Raw genomic sequence first — 23,686 nt, 5'->3', positions numbered from 1 at the left:
GAAGATTCACCTGATTTTAATTTGGATGCCTGAAAACAAATCAGCACCTTGAAACCATGCTGGTGAGAGCCGGTTGGTACTGTACACAGGTGCGGTGGATTATCCTTTGAGAAGAGGAACAGCAGAGCCTCTGCTCACACAACTCAAACTTCATTGTAAGAAAAGTTCAGAGTAGTAAAATACACTTTTACACAGTAGAGTACAAAAGAGATTTTCATTGGCACAAAAATCCTTGCAGCAGAATTCTAGTCTTCTCCATCCTGAGATGACCGTTGGTGATCAGTAGCCATTTGTTTGTTAAGAAAAGTCACAATTAGAAAATAGAGAGACACACTCCGCCTCTTCTCTTCTTTGTGTTGAGCTGTATGTTGTGTCACAGCGATAAACCAATTCGTCCAATTGGCGAGTGAGACTACACACTCGGATGGGAATCAAGGGAGCCAGTCTCACACAGAATCTCACAGCAGTCGGGAAACTAGCCTCAATGTTTCACAGGGGAAGCATAAAAATCTTTCACCTGAAAATGTTCCAGTCGATCCAGGTCTAATGACAACATAAAACAAATTTAAGTATCCTGGCAAATTATTACACGTCCCAAATAGATGCTTCTCAAGTGGCAAAATGGAAGACAGACTCTGAGCGTATTTGTATCCCAAAGAAAATGTAGTAAAAATACACATCCTGACGTGGTGCTTTCAGCAGGACAATACTTATATCCAACATTCATTCTCTTGACCCACACACACAGTCTTTTATGTCATAGTCTGGTGTCACTCGCAGTGTTGAAGATCAGTCAGGTGAAATAACACAGGAAGAGTGCACGGGGAATGTATATTATTAGGGCGCATTATAGACACAAGGAGTTGTTGATTTAACTGACAAACAAAATAACAAACTGTGTGATAAACTCTAAATAATACCACAGTTTAGTCCCTCGGAGCGGACATGTTGGAGAGGATGACTTTGGAAAGAGGCAGGAGCTGAATGTTGCTGATTGGTTTGATGTCCCGCTGACACTCCTTAATGTGAGTTACTGATTGTACCCAGAATGCAGTCGGCTTTCTGCCCTGTTATACTGTACATACACACCCTCACACACACTCGTCCATGCACTCTGAAGTAGATGCACATGCTCAGTTTTGCACATGCATGACGCATGCACATTTCCACGCTCGGCCCAGTTACAGGTTCTCTCCCGGCTGGTACTGAGGCTCCGTGGAGGTGAAGTAATCCTCCAGGAAGCCCTGCAGGTACTCGAAGGTGGGCCTCTCCTCGGGCTCTTTCCTCCAGCAGGTCAGCATCAGGTCATGCAGGGATTCAGGGCACTCTGCTGGGCACGGCATCCTGTAGCCGCGCTCCACCTGGTCTAACACCTCCCGGTTCACCATACCTGGGAGAGCAGAGACATGATGTCAGTAACACAATAATCCCAATTCGAATCATAGGATTGTTTACGACCAGCATACTCCCCGTTATAAATCTTTAAGCTGTTGGACTGGTGGAGCATGATGTCATTACCGGAGGTAATAAAAGCACTATGTGTTCAACCTAAAATACACAGGTTCATCTCTCAGACTGAAAAATGGCCTAAAGAAAATGATCCTTGCCTGGATAGGGCACTCTGCCTTTGGTGGCCAGCTCAGTCAGCAGGACCCCAAATGACCAGACGTCAGATTTAATGGTGAAGCGGCCGTACAGAGCGGCCTCAGGAGCCGTCCACTTGATGGGGAACTTGGCTCCTGCAAGAGGACAGGTTTATCAGCAAGTTAAAATTAGATCATTGCAGCACAGGCTGAAAGAAATGCACATCACGTCAGCTGGTCATAAAAGTTTCCTGGAAGCTGACACTGAATAGCCTGAGGTGCTACATCAGTTGTTCCCAGCTGGGGTGTCGGGTGATGAGATGATTTAAGGGATGAGAAAGAAAAAAAACAATTCACCTCTGTTACATAAAATTATGTTTATTTTTTTTTTACTTTTCTCTAATTTTAGTCCTTGAAATACTGGATACTTTCATCTCTTCAGACCTATGAAAATTCTTGATGACAGAAAAGTCATTCTTTGGTTGAACTCCTCATAACACATAAAAAACAAAACAAAACAAATGCTAAAAGCTAACAACATCCTCCTGTGGTCTTACCTTGCCTGGCAGTATATTCATTATCCTCAATGAGGCGAGCCAGACCAAAATCAGCCACTTTGCAAACCAGGTTATCTCCCACCAGGATGTTAGCAGCTCTGAGGTCTCGGTGCACATAGTTCATCCTCTCCACATAAGCCATCCCCGAAGCAATCTGAGAAAGAGACAAAACTCTGTAATCGTCTACATCGAAGGAAAACCCCTGAGATAAAATGAACGGATTTAATTGATGCAACAGCAAATTATTTGTGCTGACCTGTGAGGCCATGTCCACCAGTTGGGGGAGGCGGAGCATCTTACCCATGTCCCCTTTCAGGAAATCCAGTAAGCTACCTGTTAGCAGGGAAAACATACTGCAGGTTAGTACTGCATGGAATCTTCTATTCTTCTGTTTTTGTACACATATATTTGTTTTTGCGGGCGGTAAACGCATCATAGCTTGACTTGGTTTTTATTGGCTCCCGTCAAAAACGGATCCTTTTCAGCATTTCAACTGGACGCCTCCATTCAGTAGGTGCATTTACTCACATACCCATTTAAAACAACATCATTTGTTTCTGGAGTTCTACTGTAAAAACGTTTACATGTGAAAGTGTGATAAGTCCATGCTGACCTTGTCCCATGTACTCTGTGACGATGTAGATGGGTTCCTCAGACACTACAGCGTAGAGCTGAACCAGCTTTTCGTGTCTCAGTTTCTTCATGACCTGAGCTTCCTGGAGGAAGGCCTCAGGGGACATCGTGCCGGGCTTCAGAGTCTTTATTGCCACCCGTGTTGTACCGTTCCATGTTCCTGATTAAAGATTAAAAAAAGAGCGATGAGGGTCACGTGAAACGAGGAAAAACTGTGAGTAGCTATAACGCCTGAACACCACATGTTGCAATTAAGAGTGTGTGAAAACTATAAAGAAGTGAGCAGAGAAGCTGAAACAGTTAGTTTAACGGTTGAAATAGATAGAAATAATAGACAAATGGCTAAAACAGTTAGCTAAACGGTAAAATGAATGGATAAGTGGAAACTTAGACAGCTAAGGGTAGTGTCTGTTGGCTAAATAGGTAAATAGATAAATGGTTGAGACAGTTTACTAAAAGGATAACTATTTGAAATAGTTAGCTAATGTAATGGCAGAATAGTGGAAATATCTAAAATCAAAGGATAAATGGCTGAAATAGCTAACTTAATATCCACTTAATAATCATTAATAGTCAAATAATATCCAGTTTATTATATTCTAGTGAATATTTGGAGCACGGCGGGGGTGTTAACTGATAGAGCTGTGGTGGATACATCTAACAAAAAGGTTGGTAACCATTTGCTTATACAATGTAAGTAATGTACGTCCAATTACAGGCCTTTTCTTAAACATGTTTACAAAAATCAAGCAAATCCCACATCACAGACAACAACTGCCGGCTGTATTCCTGCTGAGGTAGAATATTCATTGATGCTAATTCACTTTGATCATTTGGCATATGGACCAGGACCATGAAATACAGTATTTCCCTACTGAGCGGGGAGATCCAATGCACTTTAGGGTAAATATTTTAAAGTATGGAAAATAACTTCTGTATGTACTTTGGTCTTCACTCACTGTGTTCATATTCTACTTGAAGTGTGTCTTGAAACTTCCTTTTTTATAGTGAGCAATAATCTTCAACCGGAAGACAGAAAGCCAACAGAAGCACTTTCCATTCTCAGTTTCTGGGATTGGAGATACAGGGTTGGTTCAAGAAACAGATCAAAGCACGGCTTACCCATCCAGACCTCTCCGAAGCAGCCCTGCCCAAGCTTGAGGTCAAGACGGAGGGACTCTCTCGGGATCTCCCAGGCATCCTTGGACAAGCCCTGAGTCTGAGGCTTCAGCACAGGACAAATGTCTGTTAGACTGTGACACAGTCCGTCAGCATGCTCTGGGGGACACAAGAGAGACAGGGAATGTGGTCAAGCGTCCTCCCCGATCACAGAATAATCTGAATGCACGAGAAACAGAGCGAGTGTCTGACTGAATGAACAAATAAGACAATATGAGAGCGCCGTGAACTCACTGCGATAGTGATTGACGAGCTGCTGCAGGTTGCTGAACTGAGTGCGTGACGTGATGTAGAAGCCCCCGCTGTCCAGTTTCCTGATCTTGTAGTGCTTCACATTCAGCCCTTTGGTGTTGTCATAGTCCAATACAGACAGACAGTAGGCACCTGGAGAGAAGAAGAGCGAATATGATGATGACGTGACGTGGTACAATAATATTTGATTCTAATTATCTGGAGGAAAATATTTTGTTTTTAATTTATAAGAAAAATTTGCAAAAATATACAACACAGTCAAATGGGGTTGATAAAATAGTTTGCATGGATATTAAAAAAGAGAAAATAGACTTTAATTTTTTGGTAACAATGTGCTCATTGTGCCACCAGAGGGCAGCGTCAGTCAGGCGAAAACACAGTGTGAATCACAGAGCGGCCCAAGGCGTGCCTCCCCCTTCTCTGAGTGTTTGAACTGGGTGATATGGCCCGTGGTTGTACAGTCCTCAGCCGGAGCTCCACACTGACCTAATTCTGTCGGGCTCACCCACCCAGTACCTCTTCTCTGCTTCTGCTCACTCATCTACTGCCTTTCCCTCCATCCCTCCTCACCTTGTCCCTTTTTCTTATTCTATGCGGAGCCTCCATACGTATCCAATGATGGGAAACAACAGGAATCCTGTAATGTGTGCATGTGTACACATATCACACATACATACACACAGAGCCAGCTGAACCCGCAGGGACTGCGTTGCAGCAGCAGCAGTCGCAGCAGCAGCTGCCTATCAGAACTATCTCCAGACTGAGTCCCAGAGGCGTCACATCCAACCTTTTCCCATCTGCCTGATTCGTCTCTCTTCTGAACCCACACTGCCACACGACTGACACAGCGCGGCGGGACACTGAACAGCAGGGTGTCATGTCTTACCGCTGGAGAGAATTTGCTTTCTTCTTCTTGGTGCATTTCAGTAAGAATTCAAACTGAGCTTCATGTTGAAGTCTGAACATGTTACAAGTTCATAAAAAGAGGACACGAAGAAGCCTGCAAAAACACTTCTACATGGGATAAAAAGTTGCAGCAAGTATGGTTACCACAAATTTTTCTCTAGGTAGGATTGTTGATCAATACCATAGACTGAGTAATTAGGTCTACTTCCCCAGATCCTGAGAGGCCTCCCCTCTGTTTTAGAGAAAACCTCCTCGTTTGGGGAATATTAGCACGTTTTTGAAGCAAACTTTGATGCCCAAAAACACATTCCGGATGTATTGAGTTTTGATACCAAGCCCTATGGTCTAAAGAGGCTAATGATGAGTTTCCATACGCTTACCTTTGGTGGTCTCACTCTCTCGCACCAGGAAAGTCCCCCTCCTGTTCTCCAAACTTAGCAGCAGCCTCTCAGAGTCGCGGCGAGTGATTTTGCCAAAGTACCACCTGGTGAGGTCGAGAGAGAAAAACACGGGACACACGGGAGCAGGTTGGTGAGGGGAAGAAGATGTGTGTGGGTGGAGGAAAAGGAATGACGAAGTGAGAGTGAGTTGTTGCTCGCGGTTTCATAAAGTTCAGTGAAAGTCAGTCTTTGCATTCCAGATGCAGTGCATACTAATGCCTACAGTGCAACAGCTGCTTACCTGGACTCTACAGTCAGTCTGAGATGACTGGAGGGGCGGGAGGCAAAAGTGAAAAATGGAGTTGTTATAGATGGTTAGTTTGCGTGGCTTGAAGCAAAAGGGTTAGCACGTAAAGATCAGCAGTGCATGTTGGAGTAGAAAACAATAAATGTACTACAGTACAGTCATTTAATCCTTCCATATTTTACATCTTCCACTTGTTTTCGACATCTTATTTGCTTACTTGCCCAGACTTAGATTGACACTGCAGTCATGTCGGTGTCCCACAAAACGAGACACAGCCTGTTAATCAGTGAACTTTACGTTTCCAGTCTCTATGGTAAGCTAAGCTAAGCTAACTGGCTACTGGCTGCAGCTTCATATTTACAGAGCGTGATATTGATTTATCCAACTCTCTGCAAGAAAGCAAATAAGCGTCAAACTATTCCTTTGAGAGTCCATTTCAAATTCACACCGAGATAAAAAGCAAGAGAATCCAACATTTGAGTGTTAATGCTTTTATGTGCTTGTTGAAAGACAGACATGAGAGACTGAGCAATAAAAAAAAAAAATGGTTTACTCTTCTGCTTGGATGGAGTCGGATGGAGCCACATAATTGCTGGGGATATAACCGCTCTCTCCAGTGGTCAGGGAGCGCGCCAGCCACCAGTCCCCTTCTCTGCACAGATGAAACGATAACACACAGCGTCACCAGGGCGCATCACACATCCAAAACACCAATAAAACAGTCTCTCTGACTTTAAGGGCCGGTGTTTATCAAGTGTCTCAGAGTATAAATAAATTGATGCGGATCATTTTGCATTTTCTGTAGCCACTCAAAAGTGTTTTAGTTCCCACAGTAACTGAGCTCTCGGCTCCTGGAGAAGCTTGATAAATGCAAGCCCAGGTATTTCTACTGCTAAAAAACATATTTAGAAGTTATATAATTACAAACAAGCATGCGTTCATGTGGGTACGACAACAGGGAGGGATGGTGCTTGTATGCCACACTTTATCAGGGAGTGAGCTGCTGTAGCCTTGCAGCACTAGATTCACTTAGAGAATCTATCTATCTAAGTAAAATGATAGTTTGTTTGCATTGATTGCCTCCAGCTGACCTGAATTTTATTATAGTGCTGCAAGGCTGCAACTTCCCTTGACTACTGTACTGAGGGTTCATAGGGCATGGGTCTCTAGTGAAGTGGTATTACAGTGCAAAGGTACTATATATATGCTTAACACACAGGCAGACAAACAGCACATTCACATACAGTTCCAGAGAAGCTTCACAAACCTGCAGTTCACCTTCCTCCTATAAAAAAAAATGTGATGGTTTGTGATGGAGAAATGGAAAAGAGATGGAAGGGAAATGGTGGAAAAGAAAGGGGTTAAAGAAATACAGAGAGCACGTTATGAGCAGTGGAAGAACAGCAGAGTAAACAGAACAGACTCATAAAACGACCAGTGTAGTACACAAAGCTATGACTCTATGACTACTATGAAATATTTAAACATTACATAACTTGGAGATGGGGAGAAGGGGGGGGGGGGGCACAATAATGAGGCAAAATGGGGTTTAAGAGAAAAAATATGCAGAGGGCAAAATCACAGAAGCCTATCAGGTCACTGTGCATGACATTATTATTTAACTAGACCAATCAGAGAGCTGAGACGAGCCTGACTGACACCTAATTTGACTGTGATAACACATTAACTAATCTTAAAGATGGTTAATGGATCCTGGGTGTACTTGACCCAATAATGATCCAGGTCTTTGGCTTAAGGGGCCAGATGCGACTATAATCCACTATTGTCCTCAGCTCCTGCCTTCTAGGTCAGCAGTTTGTTAGTGGGCAAGCAGCACTGGGGGTGCAGCACTACAGTATATGGTTCACTGCTCCTCTATTGATTCATAGAGCAAGCCCATACTTTGAAAACAAGCACGACGCCCCTGAAACAGTTTTTGGATTTGTACCGAGGATCCAGGTCTCGCACTGCGTCTGCTTCTCAGGAGAAAGCAGTAAAAATAGCCGCGTCCTCACTGAGGTGGACTGAGCAGCGAAATGGAAACAGTCTTTTGTGAATGAAGCAAAAATTGTGCAGAGACGTGTCAGTCGACACACACAAAAAAAGCTCTACTGAGGAAAGACCGTTCCTATGGTTACAGGAGGTTTCAGAGAGACGACAAGTGACATGCATTTCGGGGTGCGAAGCAGCCAGTCAGACAACTGAGCGATAACTCAGACAGACAGTCTGCGGACCTGTCTATGCCTTTCATCATTCACACGGTGTATGAGAGAAGCTTTCTTGGACTATTCTTGTTTATGAGAGGAGACATTGAAAAAAAAAAAGTTGTTTTCTGTATTTTCCTTACGTGTTGTTGACTATCTGGAGGCGTTCACCCTTCCTGAAGGACAGATCTGAGGCCGTTCTAGACTCATAGTCATACAATGCCACGAAGGTCGTCACGCCTCCTATTAGGAGAGAAAGTTTGGTTTTCACCAAAGACATACTGTACATACAGGGCATACAGTTAACCACTGACTAGAATAACAAAGGCTTTGAGCTGAGGTTCTCACCTGCTAGTGTGATTCTGTTCGGAGAGGTGACACTATTATTGTCCACACCTCCAAACAGGGCCAACTCTGGCGGATTGCCACTGAGACCTCCATCCATAGTAGGGCTACGATTGGGTGTTAAGGACTGTTGATTGGAGTTGAGGTGATGGCCGCCAGCTCCTCCTCCAGAGCTGAGGTTGCCATCGAGGCTGCGGGTTCGCTGGCCTACATCCTTTGGCTTACTCTTGGATCCCCCCATGGCCAAGGCCTGTGGTGCATTCAAGGACAGATAAAAAAAAAAAAAGTCTGTGAGACAGCAGATAAAAAAAGAAACCTAATTTAAATTGCATTTCAAGGCACGGTAAAAGATAAATTACGTAATCATTTTGAATCAAATAGACTTGCTTTTTTTTTAGTAATTTTCTTAGAATACATTCTCTGGAAAAAATCCTCTGACTGCCACAAGACCAGATGCAGAAACCAGAGACGGAATAGAGATCACGGCTCTAAACCCACTGAGACACGGTGTCATGCAGACAGCATGAACCAAAACTTCCCCACGGACGGGGCAGCAGCTGCCACTCCTCGGTTTCAAAACCGTCACGAGATCCACTTCAACCCACTTCAACCCACTGCCACCAGCAGAGCACATACACACAGCAGACACGTCGCACATGCCTGCATGCACATGTGCCAGGCACAGATGCACATACAGAGACATGCTACAGCATGTTGTGGAGCCTTTGGCTTTATTCCGATCATTTAAAGATGAGTCCGTTTATTTATTTACTATAAAAAGTACGAGCCTCTTCATCTTTGTAGTAGTGTTGAATTAATTCATTGAGCTGCACTAGCTGCACTGCGAGGCTGTGCTAACAACAGCACGCTAACACGCTCACATGATAATGTTAACATGCCGATGTTTAGCAGGCGTAACGTCCACCATGCTCACCATTTTAATTTAGCATTCTAGCATGCGAACATTTGCGAATTAGCACTGATGTACAGCTGAAGAGCTTAGGGGAAATGCAGAGTCAGGTGATAATTCTCTTTGGTCACTACATCACTACAAGTGACCCCATTCACATTACACATAGCTCATTTGATCCATTGTCAATATAAAAGTATTGATTAGTGCAGCTTCAACGAGCTTTAAAAAATAATCAACAGATTAATTGGTAATGAATCATTAACTGCACCATGTATGTGCCCCACGTGCAGATTACTTGAACATAGTTTTTATTTTTTTCATGATGCTGATTGTTTAACAGTATCAGTGAAGTTATTCCTGAGAACAGAGGGCAGCTTTGGATTGTTGTGGCTTTTCTCCGTGTCTCTTCGTTTCTGAAGCTTCCCCGCCTACTCCGACTCATGAAGTAGCTCTAATAGCAGCTTAGTGCGGGGAAATCATTATACTAAGCCAAGGATAATTTAGAGACTCAAGCCTGCGCTATCATGGATAGATATAGCCATGGGGGGTCCGTTAGGAAATGCTAATTTAAACACTAAAACACTCAGGTTCGGTGGCTTGGGAGCCCTTCTGAGCAGAGGAGGGTCAGAGTGCATATGGATAGTGTCAGGCTACTCAGCCTCCTGCTGACATCCCCCGCCTGACTGCTGCGATTTAGGAGGCCATGCATCGGGTGGATCTAACACTGGAGTCACCCAATGCATGACTCCACCCTCAAAGAGTCCTAAACAAGGGACAAGCCACAACACACAGGCTAGCAGGCATGCTCGCAGTCAGAGCGATGCAGTGACATATGGTGGAAAATGCGTGGCACAAAGAAAGCACAGTTTGCTAACCACGCATAGGAAATCAGTGAAGCTGTCACTGCTTTCTTGGTGGTCATTTAGGACGGAACAGGATGGCAATCTGCTAGGAGAGGGGGAAACAGAGGCAACGTGGGAGACGAGGGTTCACTGGTGATTCCCATGCATGTACAGCACGTGAGCTCGTCCAGAGCAGCAGTGATGCAGCTCAGAAATAAATATTAACAGACAGAAAGAGGCAGCGGGGATAACATCATTTTTGGCTGGCATCATGAATGGGCGAGATGGGGAGGAAGTGAAGAGGGGTCAATGGGGCCGGATGGTCGATAGAGCCCCCCCCCACCACTCCTCGGGGCATGTCTGCATAAAGGGGGTCGCATCCCAGTAAGTGTAACAGTGCGTGCAGGTTAACACCAAGAGAGCAGACACAAAGATGACGGTCTTTGTGTTCTCCCCGAGCAGCCTGGTGTCACGGTTAATAAGACACTGGAGGCAGAGCGCGACAGAGACGCCGCCTCTCTCATCTGCAGTCGCCGGCCGCGTAAAAGCCTTTCCCCGCTCCACACAGATGACACCGTCACTTAAAAAGGATGTCGCCTTGATGAGATAACTCAGATGATGCTTAAATAACACATCATGTGGACAGACCATTGCTAATAACGGTGACTTATGCCGACATGCGGAATACGCATGTAACACAGCATCTGAACAAATGAAAAAAGACCCATTTTAGCCACTCACAAATTTCAAGGTTGAATAGAATCAGGTTCCTTTGGCCAACAGTGTCGTAATACTCTGAGTGACCCAGACAAATACACTGAAAACTCCCGGAAAGGGATGACCGAACCAAGTAAACATGAAACACAGCATTAAGAGAGTCTCTGGCCTTTCTTCACACTCAGTTTCCAACAAAGCCATCTTTTGTCAGCTCACAGCAGGCGGCATAAACAAGACACAGAAGTGGCCTGTGGCTCACAGGCTGCCAGATCCTAGCGTGTTTTAGCTCTAACAGCCAGCAGGAAATATGGAAATGAAGGAAGTCGTGAAGCCAAACAATGTCATGTTTTGCAGGAATCATGTCCGAGTGTGTGTCGTCAGCAGCTGATGATAACGAGAGCCTGATTCTGGCCTAATAGGGCTGCGGTACTGTAACAAGCACCTACTGTCTGAGAGGCAGAGCTGCATGAAAATCCCTCTGGCGAGGCGGGGGGTGTGGCTGGGTGGATGGGTGGGTGGGGGATTTGCTTAATTATGCATAAGATCTGGCAATGAATTCCAAATCCTTCAAGTCTCCTGGGCTTTTGGTAAATGGGAATAGTCTTTTAATATTGCTGCCGGGGTTGTTTTCCCTCTACAGGAGGCTGCACATCCCCGTTTTGCTTTCTTTTTCATTTCATATGAAAAGAAAACAATGACAATCTCTCTCTGAATGGTTTCCTCTTATTAAAACAATAGAGATGACGTGGGGTCATTGATCCTCTAACAGGCTTTACTGATGGAGTCTTTGCCAGGACAGGATCATGACACCGGTCCATTTCTCCAAACAACACAGGCTTTGTAATGAAGTCTACTGTGCTTTGGCTTAAAAAAAAACAAAAAAACCCCCATCTTTTCATCTTTTGGGAAAGACCAAATGGTCATGAACATCAACTGGCTTTAGATGTTCTGTCTGCAGGCTTAATGACAGATTTCCCACTACGAGGCTGAAGCAAACTCAAAGCAATACTGAGGGAGCTGGTGGATCTCTGCTATGTGAAGTGGCAAGTTAGGACTTGTATGTTGCGATGACAGCTACAGTAGACCCCTCACTTCTACCTCACAGTGCTTGTTGCCATTAGCCTGTGGTCTAATACATGGATTGGGCATGTTCTGACGATCTACCTTCACTAAAAGACCAGTCTTTAATGCCTCAGGCGACAGGTTAAAGGTCACAATTAAGCTTTAGCTGTAACTCTATCATTACAACAATGAGACTGTTGTATTAAGACTTTGTCACATTGTTGGAATAACAAGTGTTGCTGCATAATGACAGTTCTTTCTTTTGCCCCTGTTCACCGACGATCTTGTTTAATAAATCGAAAATGAGTTATTCACATGACAAGTTATTAACATTTTGTGTAGGTTTATTATTACTTTTATGCATTATCCTATTTTAATCAGAGACGCAGTGAACGATGCTCATACACATGCCAAACTATGTCGACGGTGATTTGATATCTTTTTTTTTTTTGACTTAGCGAAAGGCTGATTTTTACCATTTGCTACGAGGCTAAACAGCTACTTTGCTAAAGTTAATAAGGCAGCTAATGCTAACTTTTGTTAGCAAAATTAATGTTGACCGACGTTTTAATATGCAGGAACCAGAGATAAATTAAAATAAAACAAACAAATATATAAAAGAGTTTATAGCTGGTTAGTTGCGAACTCTACCAACTGGGTTTGTGTCTGTTTATAAGTCGTGTACTTCAGCGGTGACGATGGTGACTCCGGTCCAGGCTCAGGCGCTGACAGTGATGACCGAAGTTTGACCACGGAAAAAACAGAAGTAAAATTGGGATCAGAAAAAGAGACACGCCTGAATGTGGCCACTGTGCGGGACATGAGAGACAAATTAACATTCAGTCTCTGTGTAGGCCTCCTCTGAAAGTCCTCTCAAGCCAGCTGTGGGAACAGCAGGTGCCAGACTGCAGAGAGATATCATCCTGTTTTCATTGCATTTTGCATAAGCAGACATCAATCGTTTAAAATGGTGCGTGTGAGCTTTGTTCACGTGCGCTGAAGAGCACGAACTCAAGTGGACGGATGGACAGGCTGTACTGTAGTCAAAATCAGAATAGACACACCGGTCACACCGATTAGGAGCTCATTCCAAAGGGGCTTTCCATTGGTACAGTGAAAATAAAGAATCACTGCATGTTGAGGAGACTGCTGAACAGCTGATGCAGTTAAGGGGACAGGAAGTATGCGTGTGTCTACAGGGAGAGTATACAGCTGTGTCTGTGCCTGTGTGAGCGACTGCATGTGATCCCAGTGTCAGCCTGGTGGAAGTATTCCTTCATCTCAATGCTCTTTATGTAATTACTACGGGGGGGGGGGAAAGTGGGGAGGCTGTGGCTCCTGCGTCACTAGCCACCAATCGTAGCATAATCCAGCCCTGCTTGTTCTGTCCAGATTATCAACATCTATTCCCTAATCTTATTTGCCAAACGCTGTGATGACATTCCATCTGGGGCCTGCGAACAACACGGGTCCAGCAATGACAAGACAGGACAGACCGGTCGAACCACTGCTGCTGCTGCTGTTAGCCCTCCAAGCACTCCTCTTATCCTGTCTCAACAGATCCATCTACTGTGGGAAAACAGCAACAAAAAAAAAAAAAAAATCTCCAGTGAGTTTACAAGATAGTCACACAGTTTGATAAACGTTTGATTTGATTAACATTTATTGTGCACCACAGCAGGTGAGCTGGTTCCTGGCTCTGTACAAACATCATTTTGTTTCTCTTCTCCTTCAATAAACATGAAAAGAGGAAATGGCTGCTTGGATGTGTCTGAATGACTCCCGCACAGGTTTCGACGACTGACTGACTGACGACCCATCCACACTTCCCATTAGGTTGATCATTACCAAGAGGAGGTAACACAGAGAGTGTGTGTGTCATAAAGCTGCTGGCATTTCACCTCTTTTGTATTGTAAGTACGCACTGAATCAAACACTCTGTAGCCAGAGAGCTCCTCCGTGTTTGGAGGTCTGAAGGTAAACACACGCCCCCGATGGCAGGACTTTGCTGAGTCCTGGATAAAGCGTGTGTACCCCCCCCCCCCCCTTGTGCTCCTGTCACGGACAGACACAGGGATGGGGAGGTGGTGAAGTCAATATTTACCGCTCCACACACACACACACAGCCCGGCCGTTTCCATGGAGGCGATTCCAAGCATTCCACAAACCAACAAACTGCACAGATGTAGGATAGTTGCACACAGGCGTTCTGGGCCAAAACACTCAGAGCTCACTGCATGCCTATCTGATGAAGAAAAAGGCAAGATTAGCGGAGGCTCCGTCGCTCTAAATTATGTGGGATGTCTGTCACTTCCTGAAAGCATTTGGGAGAGAAACGGCGAGGTGGAAAGGGGGGGGGTTAGACGGAGAGAGAAAGAGAAGGTGAGATCTCCTGAAGAAATTCTTTCCATTGTGATGTTTTTTTTGGTTATACCACAGGAAGATTCCCATAAAAACATCATGTTTACCCATTTTTTTCCCCAGCCTCTCAGGAGCCTGCAGTGCTTTGGCTTCTATAATAGGATCAGAGGCTGTGAGCCCTTATCCCTTTCACTGTGTGCTTGTGTGTGTGTGTGTGTGTGTGCATTTCTCACCACTGGTGTTTTTGATAAAAAAAATTTAAAAAAACGACCTACGTGCGTTCAGATCACCTTTTGTTTGCCAAACGCCACGGCTAACGCAACCTTAAAATCATATGACATCCCTGGGCTCGTAGCGCTGAGCAGCTGGCCGCTCCATCTTAAACCCCGTGCTTACAGAGGAATTTTTTTTGTCCACTTCCAAACAACAAACACTGCTGGCACCAACTGTAGGTTCATGGATTTTCTGTTATCCCCTGTTCCTAATCTGAGTATGACACACATCAAATTATTTTGGGATTGAGGCTCGGTAAGAAATTATATCTGGGCCATTTTCGATGAGGTGATGTCTTGGCCTTCACTGCAAGAGGACGCAGTGAAGGGAGAGACTTACTGAAACTGGCTGTTAAAGGAATAGTTCAGCATTTTGGGAAATATGGTGACTCGCCTTCTTGTCGCAAGGTTAGATGAGAAAATTGATACCACCTTCATGCCATTACCACCATTACCTTCTTACCTTCGGACAGAGCCAGACTAGCGGTTTCACCCTGTTTATGCTAAGCTAAGCTAAGTGACTGCTGGCTGAAGCCTTATATTGAACAAGCAGATACGAGAGCAGTATTGATATTCTTACTTAACTCGGAAGAAGAAAGTGAAGAACTATTTCTTTAGCAGAACAGGAAGAGACATGAACTCTGCAGGGACTTTTTCTCCCGTTTCGATTTTAAATTTATCGCCAGTAATCTCCACCTTCTTTCTTACTTCCTTCTTCTCCTTCAGCTCATCTGGAACCGGCTCCACCCACTCCATCCCCCTACATCATGTCAAAGCCCAACACGTCTTCTACCACAGGCAGCACTGTGATTAAAAATGGATAAGAAGCCACCAACGTGTTGTAGAAAATGACCTGTCCAGACGCGTCCCAGTCACATGACATCTATCTGTCATACAGCACAGAGTAAGAGTCTGGGTGTACCTGTGAGTGTATGAGTTGACACACACACACACACACACACTGTGGTTGTCTGCGTCCTCATCCCACAATCGTTTTGAATGCAACAATATAATCAAAGTGCACCAGTCAGCCTGCTTTGAAACCCTCACCTCTGAGATTCTTGACACCTTCGTCACCATGTTACCTTTCTCTGCAGGCGCAGACGTAGAAAAAACTAAAACGAAAGTGCAAGAAAGTAGGTACACTTTACCTACTTTCTGTTTACCGACTTTCTTGCACTTTCGACTAACCTTTCTAGACTGGGTGTGGCAGGCACGGCTTAGACGAAACAGACAGAAGACGTTACTGTAATTTCCTCCGCTTAGCTCATGAGGTTTGTTGCAAAACAGCAGATGAATTCCAGCACGTTAACAAATGGTTACCATTACGCAATTAAACATTTTACGGTTTTGCGTTTATAAGGAGGAGAAGGCATTGCGTCAAAAGAAACATTAACCAATGGTGAGCTCATGTTAAAACATGCCCCGTCTCTCAGCTGTTCCCCTGTCACTGAATAGACACACACACCTCCAGCAGCAGCCATTTCGCCTCATGAAAAACGAACTGAGAGCTGAGGCATCTGTGGCATGCACAGTACAGTGAGTGCCGTGAAGGGACCCCTGGGTGTTCACTGTATTGTGTTGACAGTGTGAGAAGTCACGTATCGTTCCTCTGTGTGTTAAATAACAAGAATAGACAGAACAGTTCACGGCTGTATTGATTGCTTGTGGGACTCCGACAGCAGCCTCGCATCCTTTTCTCTCGTCTAAATATGGTCATTATGTGAAGTGAGGCCGATGAGCTGTGGTCATGTGTTCAAACAAGAAGCAGAGAGGAGAGAGAAGGAGTGAGATGGAGGGGAAGAAAAAGATAATCCTCAAGGGCTTTGCTGCACCCCCCCCCCCCCTTTTCAAGTCTTACTCCCTCACACTCGGGTCTACCCCCCCATACACACACGCTTTCCACCATAATTTCTCCAATCCTTTCAGAAGATTTCCAGAGGGAAATAGTGGAAATAAAGGATTTCAATTCCTCTGATGTGTCAGCTATATATCACGTGAGGAGGAAAAACATCCCTTTATCTGCTTCCCAAATATCAGTGAACTGGTAGTCAACTCAAAGAGGTGGGGAAACATTCAGAGACAACAGAAAATGGAAGCGTCCTTAAAGGAAATTGGAACTCTTTAGCTCGTAATGCCACATGACAAAGATACGAGAGACGCAGCATCAAACTGCACTTCAGATCTGCTGCAGTATCATATGGGCTTATGTCTTAGAGTAGCTGTATGTCGCCTACAGTGAACTCAAGCTGTGTGATGGCAAAACCCTTAAATTCACCCCCTCTCATCACATTTCAAAGAGGCAGCATTTGATCTGCTCCAGTCCGCTGAGACTCCCAAGTGCCTCATGCTTCGGTAACTAAGGGCTTTCACCGTTTAACTTCTCATCTGCACAGCCAGGCAGCAGGAGAAATCCCTGCAGCCCAGAAATCTAAGGCCTAAGCCAGGGGGAATATACATATAACACACACACACTGCTAATCAAATACAACCGAAAATGCTGGATCACAGTGTATATATATATAGCGACACTAAAGAAAACCCTGTAAACATGTTCACATATGAGAAAGCTAGCCAGGTGTGCATGTCCCAGGTTTGTTGCAGTGGCGCGACTGGGCCCCAGTCATGCTTGAGGAATGCAGAGTGGAGGGAACAGGCGAGTTTCGACTGCTCTCCGGCTCCCACAGCCCAAAGCAGGAATGTACGGGGAGCAGGTAGAAACACCGTCCAATGAGGATGTTCAGATGCCCGGGCTGCCCCGAGCCACGCATGCCACCCACCCCAACGCATTCCCTTTACCGTCTGTCAGGGAACGGAGAGAGCAGCATCGAGCAGCCACGTCGTAAGAACAAGAATGCGAGTCAAGGTCGCGACACACACACACACACACTGTGGTTGTTCATCCTGCCATGAAAAAGCTCTGCACCAGATTGTGCTCATTGTCAACACAAAATGAAACGCATGCTGAGGGTATCACGCTGATAACAGCTCATTCTAGCATTTCTGTGTCTCCTTGTTATTATTACTTAAAATATATATATATTTTAAACAATGACAGAGGTCGTCTTCACTGACAAAACAGAACATTCAAGCGTGGGGGGACAAAAAGGGCAAATCCTACAAAACGTTTTAAAAGCAGGGAAACAGCACAACCCCTGTGCTTGTGTGCAGATGCAGAAGTAAAAATAAAGCATGCTGTATCAACATTTCTATAGCTGCTTTGGCTGAATTCAAACTGAAAACAAGACACAAAAGATCCCGGCCCCTGCTTCCCTGGAGATAGACAAATAAGAGCAGCCGAAAAAAATCAGAAACACCCACCAGGGTTTGCCATTAAAATTTTAAAATGTGCCCGTGTCACGCTTCATCATCAAAACATAACTGCTCCCAGCCATGACATTTCCATAACAGATTGGAGGGCGAGACCCCCCAACACTGGAGTGATTTCCTCCATCTCTTTTAAACCACCCCTTTGTTCAGAAGTCCCTGATTTCAATATTCAAATGCAGCTCAGTGGGGCGGCGAAGCAGCGAACGAGACGATGACTGCGAGGCAATCAGTAGAGAGCAGAGAGCTGGTGGTGTGTATGGAGCTTTGCATCAGATACAGAAGGGAGGGCTCGCTAAACTGGTGGTGGCCCTGTTCTGTGGGGTGACACCAGAGGTCAGAGCCGACGGGAAACAGGTCCTGAGCTTCCTACAACTTCAGCGGGAGCATATTCTGAAACACTAATGGAAGCCATGAGCTGGAAAGCCAAATTTGAAAGTGAGGAATCACAGCTCTTGGCAAAGTAATCACTGAGTCATTGGTATTGCTGAGCAACCTCCCACAAACATATTATGGTATTTCTGTGATATGAGACAGTAGAAACATTACTGCACCTTTAATATTGATTCATGACTGAATGAATCTCAACTACTTACATACATGATGTTGATAGTTTGTTCTATAAAACTTCAGAAACTCTCTTGAACGCCACACTTTCATCTGTTCCGAAACCCAGAGACATTCAGTTCACCATCACACAAGACAGAGAAAAGGAGCAAATCCTCACAATTGAGAAGCTGTAATGTTAAATTACAGACAATTCAATTAGTTAAAAAATGGATTGATCAACAAATCCGTTAAACTAATGGAGTTATTGTGGTAAGTACAGTAATAATTAAATTCAGGCAAATGTTAGTTCACTCTGGTTCTGCTTTTCAATGCGTCATGTGACTCAGTGAGAGGGTCGAACTCATATTGTGATCACACATCCCTTAATGTATATTTTTATTAGGAAATTCCACACGAATATGTTCCTGCTACCTGGTGTTATCCGAGGCTGACAGGGTCGATCCTCTCTGCAAGTACACCATCTGCATAAAAACTCCCATGTCAACATATACCGCAGTGATTCTCAGAGGATGGGAAACCTCTCGGTTGAAAGAGGGGGGGGGGGGTGCAGCATGCGCTCTTCCCAGCATCTCATCATCCTGACCAGGCTCGCACAGCTGCGCCTACACAAAGCCACACATAGAGGCATCTTTCTGAATGCCAAAGACGCTTTTCCTGTCACAAGAAATGCGCACGGAGCGATGGGAATGAGGGTGTGAGGGCGATCGCTTTTCCACAGAGGCAACAGTGGGTGGATTGAGTGGAGATGCGTGGCCTGTGTCACCCTGGCCCGTTCCCAGAGCAGAGGGACAGGAAGTGGCCAGGGATCCTGGGAGGATACAAGCCCTCCTCTGTTTGCCTGTATCAAACCACTATCAGATACTTCATTCAAATGGCCAGCAAGCACAGGCCCCTCTGACAGAGAGCTTGAAGGGATATGTCACTTCTGCATCCTTATCATTCAACTGAGGCTTTGTGGCTTCATGTGTGAACAGTGTAATTATGCATCTACGTCTCTCCTGCGGCCACTAATTCAGGCAGTAGTCCAATACAGCAAAGTAGACTTAGCATGGAAGTGAAACACACAACCTTTAAAAGAAGACACAACAATGACTGATACAAAACTAGGCCACTGACACATAAAGCCTGAACGGAGCGAGGGAGGGAGAGAGAGATAAAGCCTGACAGGATGGGAGAGATGTGAAAGAGTGAGAGAACAGGTGGCACTGGCATTCCCATGCTCAACCGTATGCCCTTGAAAGTAGCTGGGCACTAATTAGCACCAAATCTGGGCCAGAGCGACAGAAGTTTAGTATCTGCCACATGAAAAATTCAAAAGCCTTTGTCAGCGGGAAGCCATCACAAATCTCATGCCCCCCTTTTCGTGTATACAATCCCTCTCTCTTTCTCTCCCGAGTCTATCGCACATCTCCTTGGCAAACTGAAGAGGGGTTGACGCTGGCATTAGACAAGTGTTTTGTTTGTTAAGTACCCCAAAGCCAAAAGGGAATAGTGTGTTGTTTGAACAAAGAAGAGAAGCGCTGCTACTACTACTACTACTACTACTACTACTACTTGAGCCCCGACTCATTTACAGCCAACCTCCGTCCTGCAGTTTGCGAGCCCTCTGGCCAATAAGCTAGTTCCTCTTTATAGTATCACAAACAATTACAATATGTCCTCAGTGCTCAATGCCAATTAATCCTCATCTGACCTAAAGGAAAGTGGGGCACTCACTAGATCAAATGATGAACTCAGTAAACTGGCAGCTACAGCGGAGTCTGTTTGATCCAACTGCTCAGTTCGCCTCAGTGCAGTTAAATGTGGAGGCAAATATACGCATCGCTATCAAAACGTCTGGCTGGGGCTGCTTGAGAAACAGTCTCTCCATAGACCACCCTTAAATGGTGCTCCTCCATCTCTCTGAATAGGTGCACAAAGGCAATTTTGAAAGTGAGAGCGACTTGTCTTAAAGCCGATTCTCCGGGGCCGGATAGCTGCGGAAACAAGCAGTTCATTGATGCCAGGCCCAGTGTATCACCCTGACAGACCACTCCAGTATAAGAGGGGACAAAGGGGCCAGTCCACAGCCACGTTGCCAATTAGCAGGAATTTCGGCCTCAAGAGCCACTTTCCACCAATCTCATTGGAGCTGACACAAACATCTATGGCTTTCACTGGAGGGCATTCATGGGATTCCAAGGAGCATTAGGTCCCCTCTGTGGAGCCTGAAATCTGGCAGTTAGAAAGTACAATGGACCATCTCGTACCACTTTGAGAAACACTTCTCACTCACTGGTTGGCTGCCTTGCCGGTGCAGAATGCATGCTAATAGCCTGGTGAAACTGGCAACACTTTGTCTCGGCTTTACAGCCGGTGGAAGTATTTCTCGTGTCACCGCGTTTCCCTTTGTGACCAAGTTAGACGTGTGAATTTAGCAGAATGTACGATAAAAACAAACAGCAAGCGGGCATCATGCATGCCCTGGGGTGTTTATACTCAACAGGGCTTCATCCCCAGCATCCGTTTGCACGTCATTGGCCCAACACAACATTTAAGGATATTGAGTCCATGGGACATAATATGTTTTTGCCGGCCTGCTGCCAAACATCCTAATTCCTTCAGGACAAAAAATACAAAAAAACACAAGTGAAAATCTGTGGAGGATTAATCTAATGCACTACTGATAATCAAATGTAATAGCAATTTGATTTTTATTAGAAAATCATTGATGCCTCTCTGAAATATGTCTCCAGTGAAATGTTTCAGATTTCAGAAAGGATTACAGAGACAGGGGAAAAAAAACAAGCGGGTTTATACACAATATTTAGGTTTTAGGCAGATCAAAAAGCTGCAACAGCACACTGCAATGGTGGTACAGCTGGTACAAGTGTGTGTGTGTGTGTGTGTGTGTGTGTGTGTGTGTGTGTGTGTGTGTGTGGAGAGCACAAGAGCTGTAAAAAGAGTTATATCTCAACTGTCGTGATAGCAAACGTGTCATCCGGTGAGGTCTGGGAGTAAATCTGGTCTACCAGGTTCTGGAACCAGGTTTCATTTTCTAGATGACACCAGACTAAGTTCGCAGATCTGTGTGTTGATCCTGGATCAGCAGTCTGGCTGGGACACTCATGTGTACAGTATATACAGGCCAATGAATGGTCACAATGTTAAGACACAAACAATATGGACGGATAAGGCCTGTATCTTTACGTTCAAGGACGTGGCTTACCTCTATAAATTACACACTATACAATTACACAGAGGTCTACGCACACCTAGTCTTTTCTATTATTAGTTAGCACCACATTCGAGTCAATATTTGGGCCTTTGAGTCATGTTGAGTGGGAGAGACTAATCCTAAGCATATGACAGCCATGTCTTTAAAGTGTGTGGGATCCCGGGGAAGGAAAATCTGTGGCATTCTGAGTGAACACGCAAAAAAAAAAGTCCACTTCAAAAGATCTTCAGCGTTCATCGTCTCAGTCACACATAAAAACTGAACAAGTACAGCAGGTAGCCCATAAAAAAACTCTCACTGCAGAGCAACCAGAGCTGCCAGGTTTCAGTCTGTCTTCCACCCAGGGAGGATATGCACAGTGAAAAGAGCTGTGTGATCAAGAAGGACTGCAGGCCTGTGGTACAGTACAGCATGTAGCCTCAATCAAAGGCTCTGATGAGTCACTGTAACTCTCAGACTGCTGTAGTTGCAACCGGTGATTTTGGGGGGGGGGGGATCACAAAGTGAGAACATGACGGTGTGACCTCCATCTACTGATCATAATGAGCAAGAAGCCATTATATCTGCAGATATCTGACACACAGAGCAGGAGATCAGAGACCGTTTAGGTCAGAGGAGACGTACGAGAGGTAAGTAGGTATGTAAAGTAAGAGCTGTGTCCATCTGCATCCAGCTTCAACAACGTAGTCATTTGCTGCACTGTTGGGATCAAACCCCTCATTCATTTTTAATGAACCCCTGTCTGCCCGCCTGTCATTACTGAAGTCACTCGCACTGAAATAACAAGTTTAGGCGACTTACCCTGACGCGCAGGCTACAGGAGATTTGGCGTCGTCGCTCTTCTGCCGATTAGACAGGCGGATTTCGCATCAAACCATTAATGAACTGATTAGAGAGACCAAAAGCTCACAGATCCTGAAATCGGGGCTTGGAGCGGCGGCGGCGGCGGAGACAGTCGGTGCCAAAACGAGCCACAGAGAGGCGATGAGGGATCCCATTCAAGTGGAGGGGCGGCCCGGTGAGGTCATGACGGGGAAAGACTCCGAAGCTAAGAAAACATTTTGCTTTCTCATGTAGGTTAAATCAGCTGGATCACAGTGGGAAGCCCTGGATTTGGATTCCACGGAGCCGATGGAAATGTAGCTTTACGCGCGGCAACGACCGACAGTCAGCTCGTGTGCAGGAACAGCAAATCATGACCAAAACACTGGGATGTGATATTAGAGGCGGGGGTGGGGGGGGCGGAGACTCCAGCATACTGTCAACCTCTGATTGGTGGGCTTGTTTTACGCACAATTGAGCTCTGCTTTAGTTGAATGGCGTCTCCTGGAGGTCCCTCCTCACCTGAGGCTGTAGGTCCAAACGTGGCTCGCTGTGAAGTTACGCGCAGCGGTGGGAGAAGAACTCGGATGTTTTAGTACAAGTAGAAAAACCACAGTGTAAAAATACTCCGTTCTCCATTCAAAATGTTACCTTAAGTAAAAGTACCTGCAAAAGTACTGGCATCAGCAGTACCAAAAGTAAGAGTACTCATCAGGCAAAATGGCCCATTTCAGAATAATATTTATCATATCACTGGATTATTAATGTGTAAGCGTCACTAATGTTGCAGCTGGCAAAGGTGGAGCTTAATCCATAAGAATACATCATCATTTATTAGTTTATTTCGTTTTGTATTAATAATCTGAATCTGCAAAATAACTTGTAACGATTGTTGTCAAATAAATGTAGTGGAGTTGAAGTATAATGGAAATACTCAGGTAAAGTACAAGTACTTAAAAACAGAACTTCAGTACAGTACTTGAGTACATGTACTTATTCCACCGGTGGTTATTTATATTGCAGGCTGTGATTTTGTTTATGCCTGATGTAATGCTTCACATCATACGTCAGTGTTTGAGCTGAAAGTCAGAGCTTGTTCTTTGATTCTGCGTGTTGACTTCACATCTGAGCTACTGTAGCTGCAGGTATCTCACGTGGGCTAATTAAGATCCATGGATTACTTAAATCAAATGAAACAGGTGTGTTACGCTCAAAGAAGACTTCCCCTCAACTAGAG

General features: G+C 44.9%; 1 protein-coding gene across 2 annotated transcripts; it reads right to left on the bottom strand.

Annotated features, from left to right (window-relative positions):
- src (v-src avian sarcoma (Schmidt-Ruppin A-2) viral oncogene homolog) lies at window positions 1-22,794 on the bottom strand. 2 transcript variants are annotated; one of them, XM_070910861.1, is made up of 12 exons: window positions 22,429-22,794; window positions 8,350-8,596; window positions 8,145-8,244; window positions 6,351-6,449; window positions 5,491-5,594; window positions 4,187-4,336; window positions 3,896-4,051; window positions 2,754-2,933; window positions 2,397-2,473; window positions 2,141-2,294; window positions 1,608-1,739; window positions 1-1,390 (listed from the first exon to the last, which is right to left on the bottom strand). In XM_070910861.1, exons 2-12 carry the CDS (start codon window positions 8,585-8,587, stop codon window positions 1,182-1,184), a joined length of 1,599 nt encoding a protein of 532 aa, XP_070766962.1. In that variant the 5' UTR covers window positions 8,588-8,596; window positions 22,429-22,794; the 3' UTR covers window positions 1-1,181. The 2 variants fall into 2 exon arrangements, with proteins under 2 accessions (XP_070766962.1, XP_070766963.1); XM_070910862.1 differs by having other exon boundaries at window positions 8,145-8,241.
- Window positions 22,795-23,686: the final 892 nt, after the last annotated feature.

The sequence above is a fragment of the Enoplosus armatus genome, chromosome 8 (assembly GCF_043641665.1).
Source record: "Enoplosus armatus isolate fEnoArm2 chromosome 8, fEnoArm2.hap1, whole genome shotgun sequence".
NCBI lineage: Eukaryota > Metazoa > Chordata > Actinopteri > Centrarchiformes > Enoplosidae > Enoplosus > Enoplosus armatus.
The sequence above is the reverse complement of the archived record's forward strand: the minus strand, read 5'-3'. Positions and strand labels throughout refer to the sequence as shown.

Coding starts and splice junctions, on each gene's coding strand:
- src (XM_070910861.1), bottom strand. CDS start 8,587: ATGGGGGGATCCAAGAGTAAGCCAAAGGATGTAGGCCAGCGAACCCGC. Junction 4,052..4,186: donor GCTCGTCAATCACTATCGCA/GTGAGTTCACGG, acceptor TGTGTCCCCCAG/AGCATGCTGACGGACTGTGT. Junction 1,740..2,140: donor TGAATATACTGCCAGGCAAG/GTAAGACCACAG, acceptor GTCCTCTTGCAG/GAGCCAAGTTCCCCATCAAG.